This window comes from Tachypleus tridentatus, chromosome 4, assembly GCF_004210375.1.
Source record: "Tachypleus tridentatus isolate NWPU-2018 chromosome 4, ASM421037v1, whole genome shotgun sequence".
Lineage (NCBI taxonomy): Eukaryota > Metazoa > Arthropoda > Merostomata > Xiphosura > Limulidae > Tachypleus > Tachypleus tridentatus.
This window is the reverse complement of record NC_134828.1, coordinates 81508073-81523321: the sequence shown is the minus strand read 5'-3', so window position 1 is coordinate 81523321 and position 15249 is coordinate 81508073. Positions and strand designations below refer to the sequence as shown.

The following is a 15249-nucleotide window of genomic DNA, read 5'->3' as shown; positions in this document are numbered from 1 at the left end:
AATTCCTCTCCACTGAAAGCTAAATATTTACTTTAATTTTTTTTCAACACTTAATATAAAAGTGAAAGTCCGTACTGACCTGGGATCACCTTGCAAGTTGATGTTTTGCTTAGCTTTTAGCCATATAATTGTTATGGGTTGGTCTCCTCGTGCGTGGCATTTCAATTTGATATTGTGGCCTTTTTCAACCATTTCAGCCATGAACTTTGTTTTGAAGTGTGCTGCAACTGTAAAAAAAAAAATATTAAAATACTATTTTATGAATATACTCATGTATTAACCTATACTATGTTTTTTAATACAATCGACTTAAGAACTAATACTTACCAATAATTTATCAATAACTTGTGCATGGAATATTTTATTAATAAATCTTTCTTTTATTCATGTCGTTCTGTGTAAACACATGAACAATAGGGTTTAATCAGTAAAGAAACTGATATTTAGTGAAATACTATCTGAGTGTTATACCAAAACTGATATTTAGTGAAATACTACCTGAGTGTTATACCACCATTTTTTATCTGATTGAATTAACTTGATGATTTGAAATTGTATTTTTTCTTTGTTACAACCAAGCTCTTTTTGTCGGGTAAATTTTTTCTATATCCACTTGGTTTTATTACTGATAACAGTAATGGAATGCCGTCGTTTCGTTTATACCCTTGGGAAATTTCGACGCATAGGAGAAACTTTGTGACACCGGACATACCTTTATGTGAGTAATTTTAATCTTATTGATTCTAGCTAGTTTTATTATTCTTTTAGTTACAAAAACAGAATTTATTCAAATGATTGCCACTCCAAATTTAAGGCGTCACTTTAAAAACTGGAACAAGAAACGTCCATGTTTGTATTAAACGTTCGTTTTAGTTCTCGACTGGCTCTTGAGTTAAACAATAACAAGTTACAGATTTATTATTTTATCGAAAATAGCATCATTTTTTAAAGTATTAGATAAAAACCTGTCTTTATGTTTTATAAGCTCTTCAAAATAGTAATGAACTTCTAAAGATTAACGGACCACAGGGTGAGTTTGTTTGTTTTGAATTTCGCGCAAAGCTACACCAGGACTAGCCGTCCCTAATTTAGCAGCGAAAGACTTGAGAGAAAGCAGTTAATCATCACCACCCCAGGGGTTCGAATCCCCTCGGTGGGCTGAGCAGATAGCCCTTTGTGGCTTTGCTATAAGAAAAACACACAAACACACACTCATCACCACCCTCGCCAACTCTAGGGCTATTTTTTTAACCAACGAACAATGGAATTGATCGTAACATTACAGCGCTCTCAAGGCGTTGTTTGGTGGGAAGGGCATTTGAACTCGCGACCCTCATGTTGTGAGTTGAGCGCCCTAATCACCTGGTCTGAGAAGTATAGCTTTACAGGATCTAACATTAATATATTCACACATATATACAAGTTTTAAATTTAAATTTAAAAGCGAAATATATTTGCCATTCTATATTTTTCAACATTAGTAACTAAAGGTCAAAAAACAGAATGCTGTTAAATGGGTAGGCTATCCGACATTCTTACCTGGGTTCAGTGACGTCAACATTTCAAAATCAGCTAACTCCTTAGTGGGCAGTAATGTATTAAATGTGTTCAAGATTAATAAGAAAACAGAAATATGGGATTCTACGTAAGGACGCCAACAGTAAAAAAAAGTCCCACTAACTTTTTACATGTAGTTTAATAACTTTGCTGAGGCCTTGTCCAATTCCATTGGTTGCTTTGCAGAGGTAAAAGCCTACGTCATTCTCCTGGGAATTGTGAATGGATAGTGATCCGTTTTCAAAAACTTGAAGGTGTGGACTGCTGACCACTGGTTTGAAGTTCAGGGGAACATCCTTTTCTGTACCGAACAATATACAATAGTTGTTATGAGAATATAACAAGTTGATGCGTTTCAAACAATCGAACGTAAATGTGAACTTTTCAAGTGAAATAGGCTTTCTTAGCCATCTTGTTAACTACCATTTAAATTAAAGCATTTATGTTCTAATGCGATACGATTTTTAAAACGAAAACAAAAGATTTGATAATGCCCTAATATAACTGGAGAAGTGTTTTCTGCACGATTGTATCATATCTCAGTCAACTAATAAATAATCTATTTTAAGTAACATTTTTTATGATCAATCTTACAGGAAATAAAATCATGTAGTATATTTAATTTACAAAAAAAACGTTTATGTAACTATTCAGAACTTGTAATAAGTTAACATACACGCCTAAATAAAAATGTTTCTTTGTTTTTCACTTTTTGAGCAGACGGTTTTCTTACACGTACTGTGTCATAGGTGAAGAAAGTTTACTCGAAACATCGCGAAAACCAAAAATCATTTAGATGTGTTTGTTAACTAATTTATTTATCTGACTTATTTTTCCCCCTTGCTTTGTTGAAAAATATTTACTCAAAAAAATGCGTTTCTAACAAGTTAATTATAGTTGTTCAAAACCGTAAAAAAAGATATCCGACTGTACGTTACCGAAATGACGTCACGATCTTGAAATATGGTAAAAAAACGATAAATACAATTTAAAGATTCATACAATCCATAAACATTAATCAATGTTCTTGGAAAACTAAACAACAAAAACACGAAATGTCAGATACATACACAACACCAGGAAAATAAAACTAGTGTGTATTTTATATATTTCTTACAGCTTAAGTACTGTAGTTCCCAGAAAAACAGTTTTGTTGTACCATAAGGTTGGTTTGGTTTGTTTTAAATTTCCGCAAAGCTACACGAGGGCTATCTGCGCTAGCCATCCCTAATATAGTAGTGTAACTGGTCATCACCACCCACCGCCAACTATTGGGCTACTCTTTTATCAACGAATAGTAGGATTGGCCATTACATTATAAGACCCCCACGGCTTAAAGGGCGAGCATGTTTGGTGTGACGACGATTCGAACACGCGACCTTTGGATTACGAGTCGAATGCCTTAATCAACTGGCCGTGCCGGGCCTGTGTACCATAAGAAATAAACCAAACAAGCTGAGCGTATTAATGAATAATGTTTAACTTTGATGTAGTCAAAAACTGACTTTAAAATACTTGAAGCAACCATCATAAAAAACAATATACATAGATATATGTATATAAACTCGAATCCTTTATTTTTTATCAAACTGTATGCAAGTATGTAGGAAGGGGAGGGTCGTCCAAATCAGATTATGCTCATCTAACGATAGCTCAGCTGCTTGTATTTAACATTATAGTCTGTAATCTTCTTATGATACATTAACATTTTTGACTTGAAATAATCGCATGACTTCAGACTACTATTGCATTAGCATGCTGATTGTGCCTCGCATAATATGTGTTGGTCTTTGATATCACAAATTGGAGCTACCTTTTCAAACATTCTGAGTACGTGGCTTGAACTCTTTTTTATTTTTAAATAATTAACTCAGCTGCTCTTAAAATAGTTTGGAAGAAGATGAAACATTTCGTTTTCCAAATAATCCGTTGTTAGTATAGCATAAACTGTTGCATAAAAGTTCCTGAAAATTTGGTGAAAAATTTATTCTTCAAGCGCACTAGCAGTTTGGTAAAAGTAAATCTGGATATTTAAAATAACCTTCTCACTGAACCTTTTGTTATTAGAATCTATATAATTATCAATTACTTTTAGTTTAAAATAATTTGAAATACTCGGATAAAAAAGCGATAACATATGTATTTATATATATGGTGTTAGTGACGATTATATAGTTAAACAATCTCATGACTGACTCATTGTTAGCAGCAACAGAAATACTTTAGCCACAAAACAACTGGCAGTTAAGTACTCAGTTGTTTTACACCAGTCCTCTGCTGGTACAACGGGAAGTTTACGGATTTACAACGCTAAAATCAGGCGTTCGAGTGCCCTCGGTGGACTCAGCAGATAGCCCGATGTGGCTTTGCTATAATAAAACACACACACGCATGCATTACACCAATCAAATTGTACACAGATAAAGACACAACTTACGTGCTAGTGTTACAGAAGCTCCTTCGATTTTATAATTTACAGGTGATGAGTGGATAATGTCACAAAAATATTATCTGTTTTGTTTTCAAGATGCTTGAACTATACTCATTAAATATTCTATTACATTATTAAATTATCAAGTTAATTCACTGTAACAGTACGACGAGTAACTTTTTAGGTCACAGAAACGCTACACCCATTTAGATAATGAATAGAATTTAGCATTATTGACTAGGTGAGAAAGCCCCGTGCGAGTTAGATAGGATAGTTACAAAACGTGTCGAGGTACAGTAGTGTGAAAGTTTTAACAGATCGACTTACTACTAACATCAAGTTCTGCTACTTGGTTCAAGCTAAGTGATTTAGTGGAGAATAGAATGGCAGCAACAGTGTCACGTGACTCTCACCGCAGGAAAATAGATGCCTATAATTATAACGATAAACTAGCTTTATCTTACATTACATTCACTTTAGCATTTAATGCCACAACCAAGTACATATTAATGTATCTCAGAACGGCTCGTCAACAAAAACAAGTCTGTATTAGTTCTCAATCCTCGAATGTATGTGTGGAGATAGGAAAAGGAAGGAAGACTTCACTCTTAGAACACCTACGATGATTTGTGTTTTTTACAAGTTAACACACAGCTATACAATTGACTATGTGTGTTCTGCCCACTACGGGTATCGAGGCCAGGCTTCTGGTTTTGTAAATCTGCACACACATACCACAGTGCCACTGAATCCTGGTGATTAATTATTTTTGAAATATTATGTTGAGGAATAATTCGTGAGCGTTTTTAAATAATTTCATTCAAGCATTACATGCAAGACTATACAATACTTCAATGCATGAACACATTACATCCAAAACATTTATTATGATACTTTATTTCATGTAATACCTAGGTATATAGTATGCATTGTTTTAAACGAAATTGCAAGAAATTAAATGCGAAAAGCAGATGGTGTCGAAAATGCTCGATTTTGTCCACTTGACATTCCATTTAATGAGCTGAAAATGAAAGCAAAAATTAAAGACATATGAAAATCAAACACACCATCTATTAGAGCAAACAATTATCTACCAAATGACATGAAATATTTTGCGAAAGCGTTTCATTTATGAATATATTTTGTTAACTTGAAAAAACGCTCACGAATTATTCCTCAACCCAATAATTAACTTTAATCGATAAGCCTGCCAGTCATTTGAATAAGTTCATAGTTAACAAACCTATCAACGTGACTGTAGCTGTTGGAACACATTTATCTTACGGCAATAACTATAATGTGAAGCAATAAAACAAAGCCCGACGTTATGCAATTTTTTTTCCATTCTTCCCAAAAACAATAAGTTTTCTGTGAAAAAGAGACTATCTATTTTAGCATATTTGTTTTGTATTTATGATCATGCATTAACATCTTTCTTACAAATTACGTTCATGGCCCGTATGGGACTTCTTTCATGTAACTAACCAAATTCTTTAACTTATATCCATAGCTAATTTTTTATAACTCTCAGCACTTGTACAGAAACGTTTTTATCTTATGTCAATAGTTATAATTTTTATGAACATCAGCACTTGTAGAGAAACTTTAACTTATGTCAATACCTACAATTTTTATAAACCTCAGCACTTGTAACGTTTCTTTAACTTATATCAATAGCTAATTTTTTAATAAATCTCAGCATTTATACAGAAACCTTTTTTTACCTTATCTTAATAGCTACAATCTTTATAAACATCAGCACTTGTACAGAAACCTTACTTTAACTTATGTTAATAGCTTCAATTTCTATAAACTTCGGGACTTGTGCAGAAACTTTACTTTTACTTATGTTGATATCTGTAATTTTTTTTATAAATCTCAGCACTTTTAAAGAAACTTTACTTATATTATGTCAATAGTTACAATTTTTATAAACGTCAGCTCTTGTATAGAAACCTTTTTTTAACTTATGTCTATAACTACAATTTTTATACACCTCAGAACTTGTCAACATCAGTTAAAAAAAGGTTTCTATACAAGTTCTGAGGTTTATAAAAATTGTAACTAGTGACATAAGTTACAATTTTAGAAAACATCAGCACTTATACAGTAACCTTTCTTTATGTCAATAACTACAAATTTTATAAATATCAGCACTTGTAAGTAAACTCTTTTTAAACATATGTCAATAACTACAATTTTTATAAACCTCAGCATTTGTACAGAAACTCTACTTTAACTTATGTCATTAGTTACAATTTTTATAAATCTCAGCACTTGTATAGAAACTTGACTGTAACTTATGTCATTAGTTACAATTTTTATAATCCTCAGCGCTTGTACAGAAACTCTACTTTAACTTATGTCATTAGTTACAATTTTTATAAATCTCAGCACTTGTATAGAAACTTGACTATAACTTATGTCATTAGTTACAATTTTTATAATCCTCAGCGCTTGTACAGAAACTCTACTTTAACTTATGTCAATAGCTACTATTTTTATAAATCTCAGCACTTGTATAGAAATTTGACTGTAACTTATGTCAATAGTACAATTTTTATAAATCTCAGCACTTGTATAGAAACTTGACTGTAACTTATGTCAATAGGTACAATTACTATAAACCTCAGCACTTGTACAGATACCTTACTTTATGCCCATAGCTACATTTTTTTATAAATATCAGCACTTGTACAGAAACCTTACTTTAACACTTGTCAGCAGTTACATTTTTTTATCAGTATGAGTTCTTCTACTGAAATCATTCTCTTCCAGCTTTCTCAGAATTTCCTTCTTTTTATAAACTTCTATTGTTAATAAACTAAACTAAAATTGTTAAAAGCAAAGACAAAATTTTAAAATGCAATATTTTAACAGTTGAAACTATGAAATATTTGGTTTGGATACAAGCCTGTTTTCTTTTCGTCACAAGGTTTTTGTTTAATGTTAAGCAGAAAACAGTACAATGGAATGTCTGTGCTGCGTTTACCGTGAGTATCAAAACCCGATGTTTTTTAGCGGAGTGAGCCCTCAGAAACGAAACGATCGATGATTCGCATGTTATTACGTTGATATAATTTATGTAATGTCATTATTTAATTTATGTAGCATATATTGGTGTACAGAAGGCATACTCCTGCTAGAAATAAACGACCTTAAAACACCAAAATGTTGTTTTTGTTTAATTTGGCACTGACGTTTTGCTTTATAGCTTCTTCAGTTTGAGTTTCAGTGAATACTCCTGAAAGACGTTTTGTTCTTTGCACATTATTTTAAATTTTATTACTGTCTATACGTTTTGTAGGGTACATTGTTGTTTACACTTTGTTCTAAAATTTTACTAATGTTTTTATGATTTTTAGACGATATTGTTTCTTATATATTGTTCAAAAGTATATCACTACTATTACATTTTTGTAGTTGTTGTTGTTTGTTTTTGGAATTTCGCACAAAGCCACTCGAGGGCTATCTGTGCTAGCCGTCCCTAATTTAGCAGTGTAAGACTAGAGGGAAGGCAGCTAGTCATCACCACCCACTGCCAACTCTTGGGCTACTCTTTTACCAACGAATAGTGGGATTGACCGTCACATTATACACGCCCACGGCTGGGAGGGCGAGCATTTTAGCGCGACGCGGGCGCGAACCCGCGATCCTCGGATTACGAGTCGCACGCCTTACGCGCTTGGCCATGCCAGGCCCTACATTTTTGTAAGATACAGTGTTGGTTGTACATAGTACTAAAGCAAACTGTTATTGTGAGGAGAGAAAATTCACTATACACTTTAAACCAAAGTCCAGAGATGCAGCTGTGTTTCTGGACTTCTTTTTAAAGTAAATTTTTGTATATTTTATTTTTGTTTAGATGTTGTTTTAATGTGTATTGTGTCATCAAAGTTTAATCGTTAGTAAGGGTTTTCTTAAAGTTTCCTTTTAAACATAAATTACAGAATAATTAATTATTAAGAATAACAGTGTTGTATAACACAGTAACAATAATAAACCACAATACCGGCAGATTTAGCCCAACGTATCCGTGGTTCCGGAAATCCTTCTGCTTGACAATTGACTACAATTCCTCGTCCTTTGATAACGGACATGTCGAAAGGTTCTATAATCCATCGAGGAGGAACTGGTGGTAAAAAGGTGAATAATTATTTTGTCATTCGTAAAATACAAAGTGTTGATTTAATTATTTATTCTTTTCCAGCAATGCGTGATTCGCTCATTAGATTTTTTATGACAGCACGAGGAAGAAATGAATTATTTGCTGCTATGATACGCAAATTGTACAAAGTTGCTTCAGGAAAAAATAATAAATTGATGGGTACAATAGTGAAAACACTGTGTCTATAAATGTCTAAACCGTGCTAATGAAGTTGGTAACAATTTTAGCTATTGTTAGTTGACTGAAGTTATCATAAACGGGTGATCATGTAAATTAATGCCAGTTAATCCATAGAATGAGTGGCAACTCAGGACTTTAATTTTGTAACACTAGCTGAGTTTTTCAGGTGATAAATCATGGTATAGTAGCTTCTAATCAGAAACATGTGAGAAGAAAACACACTTTGCAGCCGTTTGATAAGAAGTAAAGCTTTTTTTTTTTCTTGTACATGGAATCTTAAAGTAAAGAAATGAAAGAAACAAAGGTTCAGATATACGAAGGTAAGCCTACCATGAATTACCATTGTAGCAGTGTGACTGACAGTGCCAGCGTCATTACTAGCGATGCACGTGTAGTTGCCACGGTGCTTGAGACGAACTGACTCAAAAAGCAAATGGGAGGAGTAATCTACAACCTCGTTAATAAGTATTCCGTTGTCATGCGTGATGGGTTGATCGTTTTTAAACCAGCGAATCTTGATAGGCAAGTCTCCACTGCTAACGGTACATACAGCAGATGCACGTTGAAACTCCTTCAAAGTCCTCGGAAAGGTGAAAGGTTCAATGACCGGTTTCACTACAATACATAAAAACAGCGTCATGTTGTATAGACTATGTGAAATATGCGACGATCGGTTTCACTATAATACATAAAAACAGCGTCATGTTGTATAGACTATGTGAAATGTGCAACGATCGGTTTCACTATAATACATAAAAATAGTGTCAGGTTGTATAGAATGATTACTAAATCTGTAATTGAGGTGTCTGGTATTTAAATGCTTTAAGCAATTACACAAGGAGATCGAAGGAAGTATTCGAAACCGTAAGAAGTTTATAAATTGTTTTTGAAACTACTAAACTTCCTCAAAACTAAATAAAACATAGAGATTCAAAATCGTGCCTTTCTTATCAATTTATTTATCACATCTTTTTAGACTTACTTACACAGTTTATACACAAGTGGAGCAAATATAGGTCACTACTATATACCTATATATACACACATACATATATAGACTGTATATACATATATATATATATACACACTACATGGCCAAAAGTATGTGGACCAAACCATCACACCCATATGTGCTTGTTGAACATCTTGTTTCAAAATCATGGACATTAATATGCAGTTGGTAACCCCTTTCCTATGATAACAGCTTCCACTCTTCTGGGAAGGCTTTTCACTAGATTTTGGAACATGGCTGCGGGGATTCTTTCCAATTCAGCCACAAGAGCATTAGTGAGGTCGGGCGAGAAGGCATGGCTCACAGTCGGCGTTCCAATTCATCCAAAAGGTGTTCGATGGGGTTGAGGTCAGGCTTCTGTGCAGGCCAGTCAAGTTCTTCCTCACCAACCTCGGCAAACCATGTCTTTAAGGACATCGCTTTGAGCACGGGGGCAATGTCATGCTGAAAGAAAAAAGGGCCTTTCCCAAACTATTGCCACAAAGGTGAAAGCACACCATTCTCTAGAATGTCATTGTATGTTGTAGCATTAGGATTTCCCTTCACTGAAACTAAAGAGCCGAGCCCAAACCATGAAAACAGCCCCAGACCATTATTCCTCCTCCACAAAACTTTACAGTTAGTACTATGCACTCAGACAGATGGCGTTCTCCTGGCATCTGTCAAATTCATATTCGTCCGTCAGACTACCAGATAGTGAAGCATGATTCATCACTCCAGAGAACGCGTTTTCACTGCTCCATAGTCCAATGGCGTTGTGCTTTACACGACTCCAGCTGACACTTGGCATGATGATCTTGGGCTTTTGTGCGGACGCTCGGCCATGGAAATCCATTTCATGAAGCTCTCGACGAAGAGTTTTTGTATGCTGACGTTGCTTCTAGAGGCTGTTTGGAATTCGGAAGTGAGTGTTGCAACTGTGGACAGACGATTTTTACGCGCTATGCGCTTCAACACTCGGCGGTCCCATTCTGCGAGCTTGTGTGGTCTACCGCTTCTTGGCTGAGCTGTTGTTGCTCCTGGACCTTTTAACTTCACAATAACAGCACTTACACTTAACCGGGACAGCTCTAGCAGGGCAGAAATTTGACGAATTGACTGGTTGAAACGGTGGCATCCTGTGACAGTACCACGTTGAAAGTCACCGAGCTCTTCAGCACGACCCATTCTACTGCCAATGTTTGTCTATGGAGATTGCAAAACGCAACGCAAATTAACGTGGCAGGAGTTTAGTTTAGAGAGAGAGAGATCAGAAGATAATTCTCTCCAACTAGGGTGTTCAGGAACGTTGTAGTTCCTCTTCGTCCCCTCACGTGAGAAATTGTTAAAATTTCTATGTTTTTTTTCCTTTACTTTTGTTTTGATATTTTTGAGGCGGAATGGGGTATTTGTAAGTAATAAGAAAGACGGGAGAACTGGACGAGAGCAGCATAAGTGAAGTTAGCCAGACCTTGGCCCATGGCCGGAGTACTCTGGCGGCTGGCGAGTTAATTTAAAATTAACTATAGCTGGATAAACTGTAAACTATAACTGAATAAACGGCTCTTTTTAGGATCAGGTGAGTATGTGGCTGGGACCTACAGGTCCTATGCCAGAGATTTTGCTGTGGGGGGAAACGGGAGTACCCCGAGAAAACCCACTTTCACGGCCTGGGCGCCGAAAAATCTACCCAGATCGTGCCCGGAAGTAGCTGGGAAGAAAAATAGGAATAAACGAAGAGAAAAGAAAAAAAAAGAGATTGCATAGCTGTATGCCTGACTTTATGCACCTGTTAGCAATGGGTGTGGCTTAAATAGCCGAACCCACTAATTAGAAGGAGTATCCACATACTTATGGCCATGTAGAATAATAAAATAAATAATAAACTAACGTGGCAGGGGTTCAGTTTAGAGAGAGAGAAATCAGAAGAGTTCTCTCTCCAACTGGGGTGTTCAGGAACTTTGTAGTTCCTCTTCGTCCCCTTTCGTGGATTGTTATTAAGATTAAGTGGTGGTTTTTTTTATTATTATTTTAATAAGTTAATTATCGTTATTATTCTTGACTTTTTGGGTGGAGAATGTCTCACTAAATGTTCTTTTGGGTGGAGGCAAAGGCAGCAGTGGAAAGAAAGGCCGGGACCTGTCCCGAAATGAAAAAGTTGGGGAGATGTGAACATGAATGTAATTCATTCAAATTCAGATCAAACCAAACAGCCCAATTCTGGGTCTGGCAAAAAGGTTGCCTAGGCTGGGATCTAGAAATCCAATGCCTGAAGAATTTGATGTGGGGGGAAACGGGAGTGCCCCGAGAAAACCTACTTTCACACGACAGGCGCCGAAAGTTTTGCCTGTCGTGTGCCCTGTACCTGAAAATAAGGAATTCATGTTAATAACATAGATTTTATTTATTTAGATTCTTTGTTGAGTGGATTGTGATTCTTGAAATATGTTGTAAGGTGATATGTATTTTGTTGGTGCACTTGATAATTTGTGTAGTGATGCCGTTAGTTTGTTTCTATTTTCTGCTTTTAGATAATATTTGAGAGAAAGTTCTGTTATTCTGTCTCTTATAGTTGGTAAATTACTAATTTGGTGTAGATAATTTGTTGGCGTAAAAGATGGTAAACTGAATGCGGATTTTAATATTTTGTTTTGTTACACTTGGATTTTTTGGAGTGTGTTGTTTGACATATTGTATGTTACTTGACATCCGTACTCTATTAGTGGACGGATGTAAGCCTTGTATATTTGTATAATGGTGTTCGGTGCGCATTTCGATTGTTTACCAGTTATAGTCTTTAGATATGAAATTCTTTTTCTGATTGATGAGTGTATATTGTTTATGTGTTTTTTCCATGTTAGTTTTGTGTCGAAAGTGACGCCAAGGAATGTGATGTTTTTGCTCATGTTAATGGTTGTGTTTCCAAGTGATAGTTTTATTTTTCTAGATTTTTTCTTTGCTTCTTGAGTTTTCTATAGAAGGTGATTGCTTGTGTTTTTGTCGGATTTAACACGACCCTCCACTTGTTGCTCCATGTTGAGACGTTGTTTAGTGATTCTTGTACGCGAGACATGGCCATTGCTGGGTTTCTGGAGGTGCTCCAGATTGCGATGTCGTCTGCGTATTGTGAATTGTGTGTGCATGTTAGATTTGGAAAAGGTATGTCACTGACGAAAATTATGTATAGAAGTGGAGAGAGGACTGATCCTTGAGGCACTCCTGCCGTTATATTAAATAATTTGGATATGGTTTTATTGACTTTTACTTGTGCTGTTCTATTGGTTAAAAAATTTGAAATCCATTTGACTATGGCAATGTAGTGTATATATATATATATATATTATTAATACTAATAAAATTAAGTAAACAAAATCACAAGGAATGACTGCGTTAAAAACAGCAAACCTAAACCTCTAACTAATTATATTAGTTTGTTATAACTTAAGAAACAAGCCGAAACAAAAATGATTTTTTAAAAGAAGTTGTAATAATTAAAAAGATCCCAGGGTACAAGCTATAATGTGGGATTATAAAATGTACCCTAGATTTTGGAGGTGACTGCAGAGTAGGACCCACGTTGCAGTGGGGATGCACCGTCTATCAGTCTTAACCTACATTCGCCTGTTTTATATATACATACGCACGCACGCACATACGAGTGTATATATATATATATATATATATACATATCCCTTTATATATATAGGGATAAGATTCATTTATTTCTTAACTGATTGATTGTTGTTATTCGTCGAAAAGCTACATAAACACAGGTATCAAATTCTGATTTTTGGCGTTATTACCAGTGAGCCACCCACCAGAGGGCCATATTATAGTTTCACTAACTTTCTTCTAAATACAATTTCGGCTTAAATGAGTAACTGATAACAAAGATAAATATCAATAATTTGTCATAACATATTATACGTATATGATGCTCAATATCTGTTATGAATCGTTGTCCAGATCCTTATGCTACTACTTTATACATTACCACTGTTTCAAGACTCAGTATCACGTGTTACAAGTATAGGAGGAACTAACCTCGAATTTTCACAAAAGTAGTTTTGTCATCACTCTGACCTTCTTTGTTCTTCGCCACGCATGTGTAAGGACCTTCATCTGTTGCCCTTTCCACGTGATGTACTTCTAAAGTTCCGTTTTTGTGGACTTTTTGGCGATGGTTGTAAGGGAGCCGAACTCCAGCTGCATCGAATGAAAAAAAAGGTTAATAGTACAAACGTATTTTGTAATACCATTAATGAAAATTAGCATGCAGTTAGTTAGTTAGTTTTTTTAATTTCACGCAAACTACACGAAGGCTATCTGCTCTAGCTGTCCTTAATTTAGCAGTGTAAGACTAAAGAGATGGTAGTTAGTTATCGCCACCCCTCGTCAACTCTTGGGCTACTCTTTTACAAACGAATAGTAAGAATGACCATCACATAATAACACCCCTAGGGCTGAAAGGGCGAGCATTTTTGGTGGGACGGGGATTGAAACTCGCGACCCTCAGATTACGAGTCGAGCGTCCTGAACACTTAGCTATTTCGGGCCTGTATATGACTAGAACATATATGTTTCCATTAATATACATTAGTACAAATTTCTTATAATGAAAATGATATTTTTTAATCTTTACAAAACCTCACTTTTATTCCCTAAAGTGACACTGAAGTGTGTTTAAAAAGAAAAGAAAAAAAAAGGGACATTGGAAGATATATAATACCTACCTCTTTCCCAATGAATAGTTTCTAAGGGGTAACCCCCCACTGGACACCTTATAATGAGGACTTCTCCTGCAACTACCGTTATATTCCTCATTCGTCTTACCACTGGAGGACCAAAAATGTTGACTCTTGCAGAATGACTGATGGAACCGACGCCATTGTTTGCTTTACATTCGTACTCACCACCATCCTCGATTCGAGAGCTTGAAATATTTACGTAACTCACTACAGCGCCACTTGGTGTAACATAATCTCCCAGGCGAATTCTCTGACTTTCAGGAAGAATAGCACCATCTAGCTGCCAGGCTATCTCCGGCAGAGGGCTTCCACTAGCCACACACTTGAGGGACACAAGATGTCCTGGCTGAAGTATCATCTCGTGGAAGGTGCTCTGAAATTCTGGAGCTTCATCTGCGAACGAGGTTAATATTATAAAAAGAATAAATATCAGAATGAAGATTATATATCTATTAAACGAGTTACGGTAAAAAGAGTAATTATCAGAGCGTTTTTGGAAGATGATTTTTTATTTATTACAAGTAAACTGGTAGATTTAATCTCAAATTTCAAACTTTTCATGTTAAGGAAAGTTTACTTTCCAAAGAAACACACTTTTGTGAGTTGTGTTCTTATATAAAGTTAAACCCCTTTACTTCTAATTCATATTCCACACACGGGAATTCAAGTCCAAGCAAATTCAGTGATCAGTAATATCTATTCGGATTCCAATTTGTAAGTTCAGGAAAATTTATAGCTTGAATCATACGCATATAAACGATTAAAAACAACGACACAACAACACACACGCACAAACAAAGTAGTAATGCTTCCGGTAAAGATGGACAAAAATTTCCAAAATATGTTAATGACAACTTTCAGCGAATTTTCTATCTGGACTTCCCATCCTATCTACTCCTTACCATCAGGGGCTTGATTATTTAAATAGTTTTGTTTTTACTTATGTCTCAAAACACCTTCAAGTAACAGATAGACTGATATCTTTTTCCTATATATACCACTAATAACAACGGTTGTCTAAGTTAATATTTAATGTTTATTTGTCATTCAACTTACATCTTTATATCAGAGTCATGCTAGGTAGGTTGATATTTTATGTTTAACTATCATTCAACTTATTATTTAATGTAAGCGACATGGTTGTCTGAGTTGATATTTAATGTTTATTTGTCAT

General features: G+C 35.2%; 1 protein-coding gene across 1 annotated transcript in view; it reads right to left on the bottom strand.

The window, feature by feature from the left end:
• Positions 1 to 15249, bottom strand: part of LOC143249545 (cell adhesion molecule Dscam1-like) — a 117796-nt gene that overhangs the window by 49576 nt on the left and 52971 nt on the right. Inside the window, exons 7-12 of the mRNA XM_076499571.1 lie at positions 14061 to 14468; positions 13372 to 13533; positions 8667 to 8951; positions 8001 to 8120; positions 1682 to 1858; positions 80 to 227 (exon numbers count right to left, since the gene is read on the bottom strand). Coding sequence (XP_076355686.1) covers positions 80 to 227; positions 1682 to 1858; positions 8001 to 8120; positions 8667 to 8951; positions 13372 to 13533; positions 14061 to 14468 — 1300 coding nt within the window. The remainder of the gene's footprint in view (positions 1 to 79; positions 228 to 1681; positions 1859 to 8000; positions 8121 to 8666; positions 8952 to 13371; positions 13534 to 14060; positions 14469 to 15249) is intronic.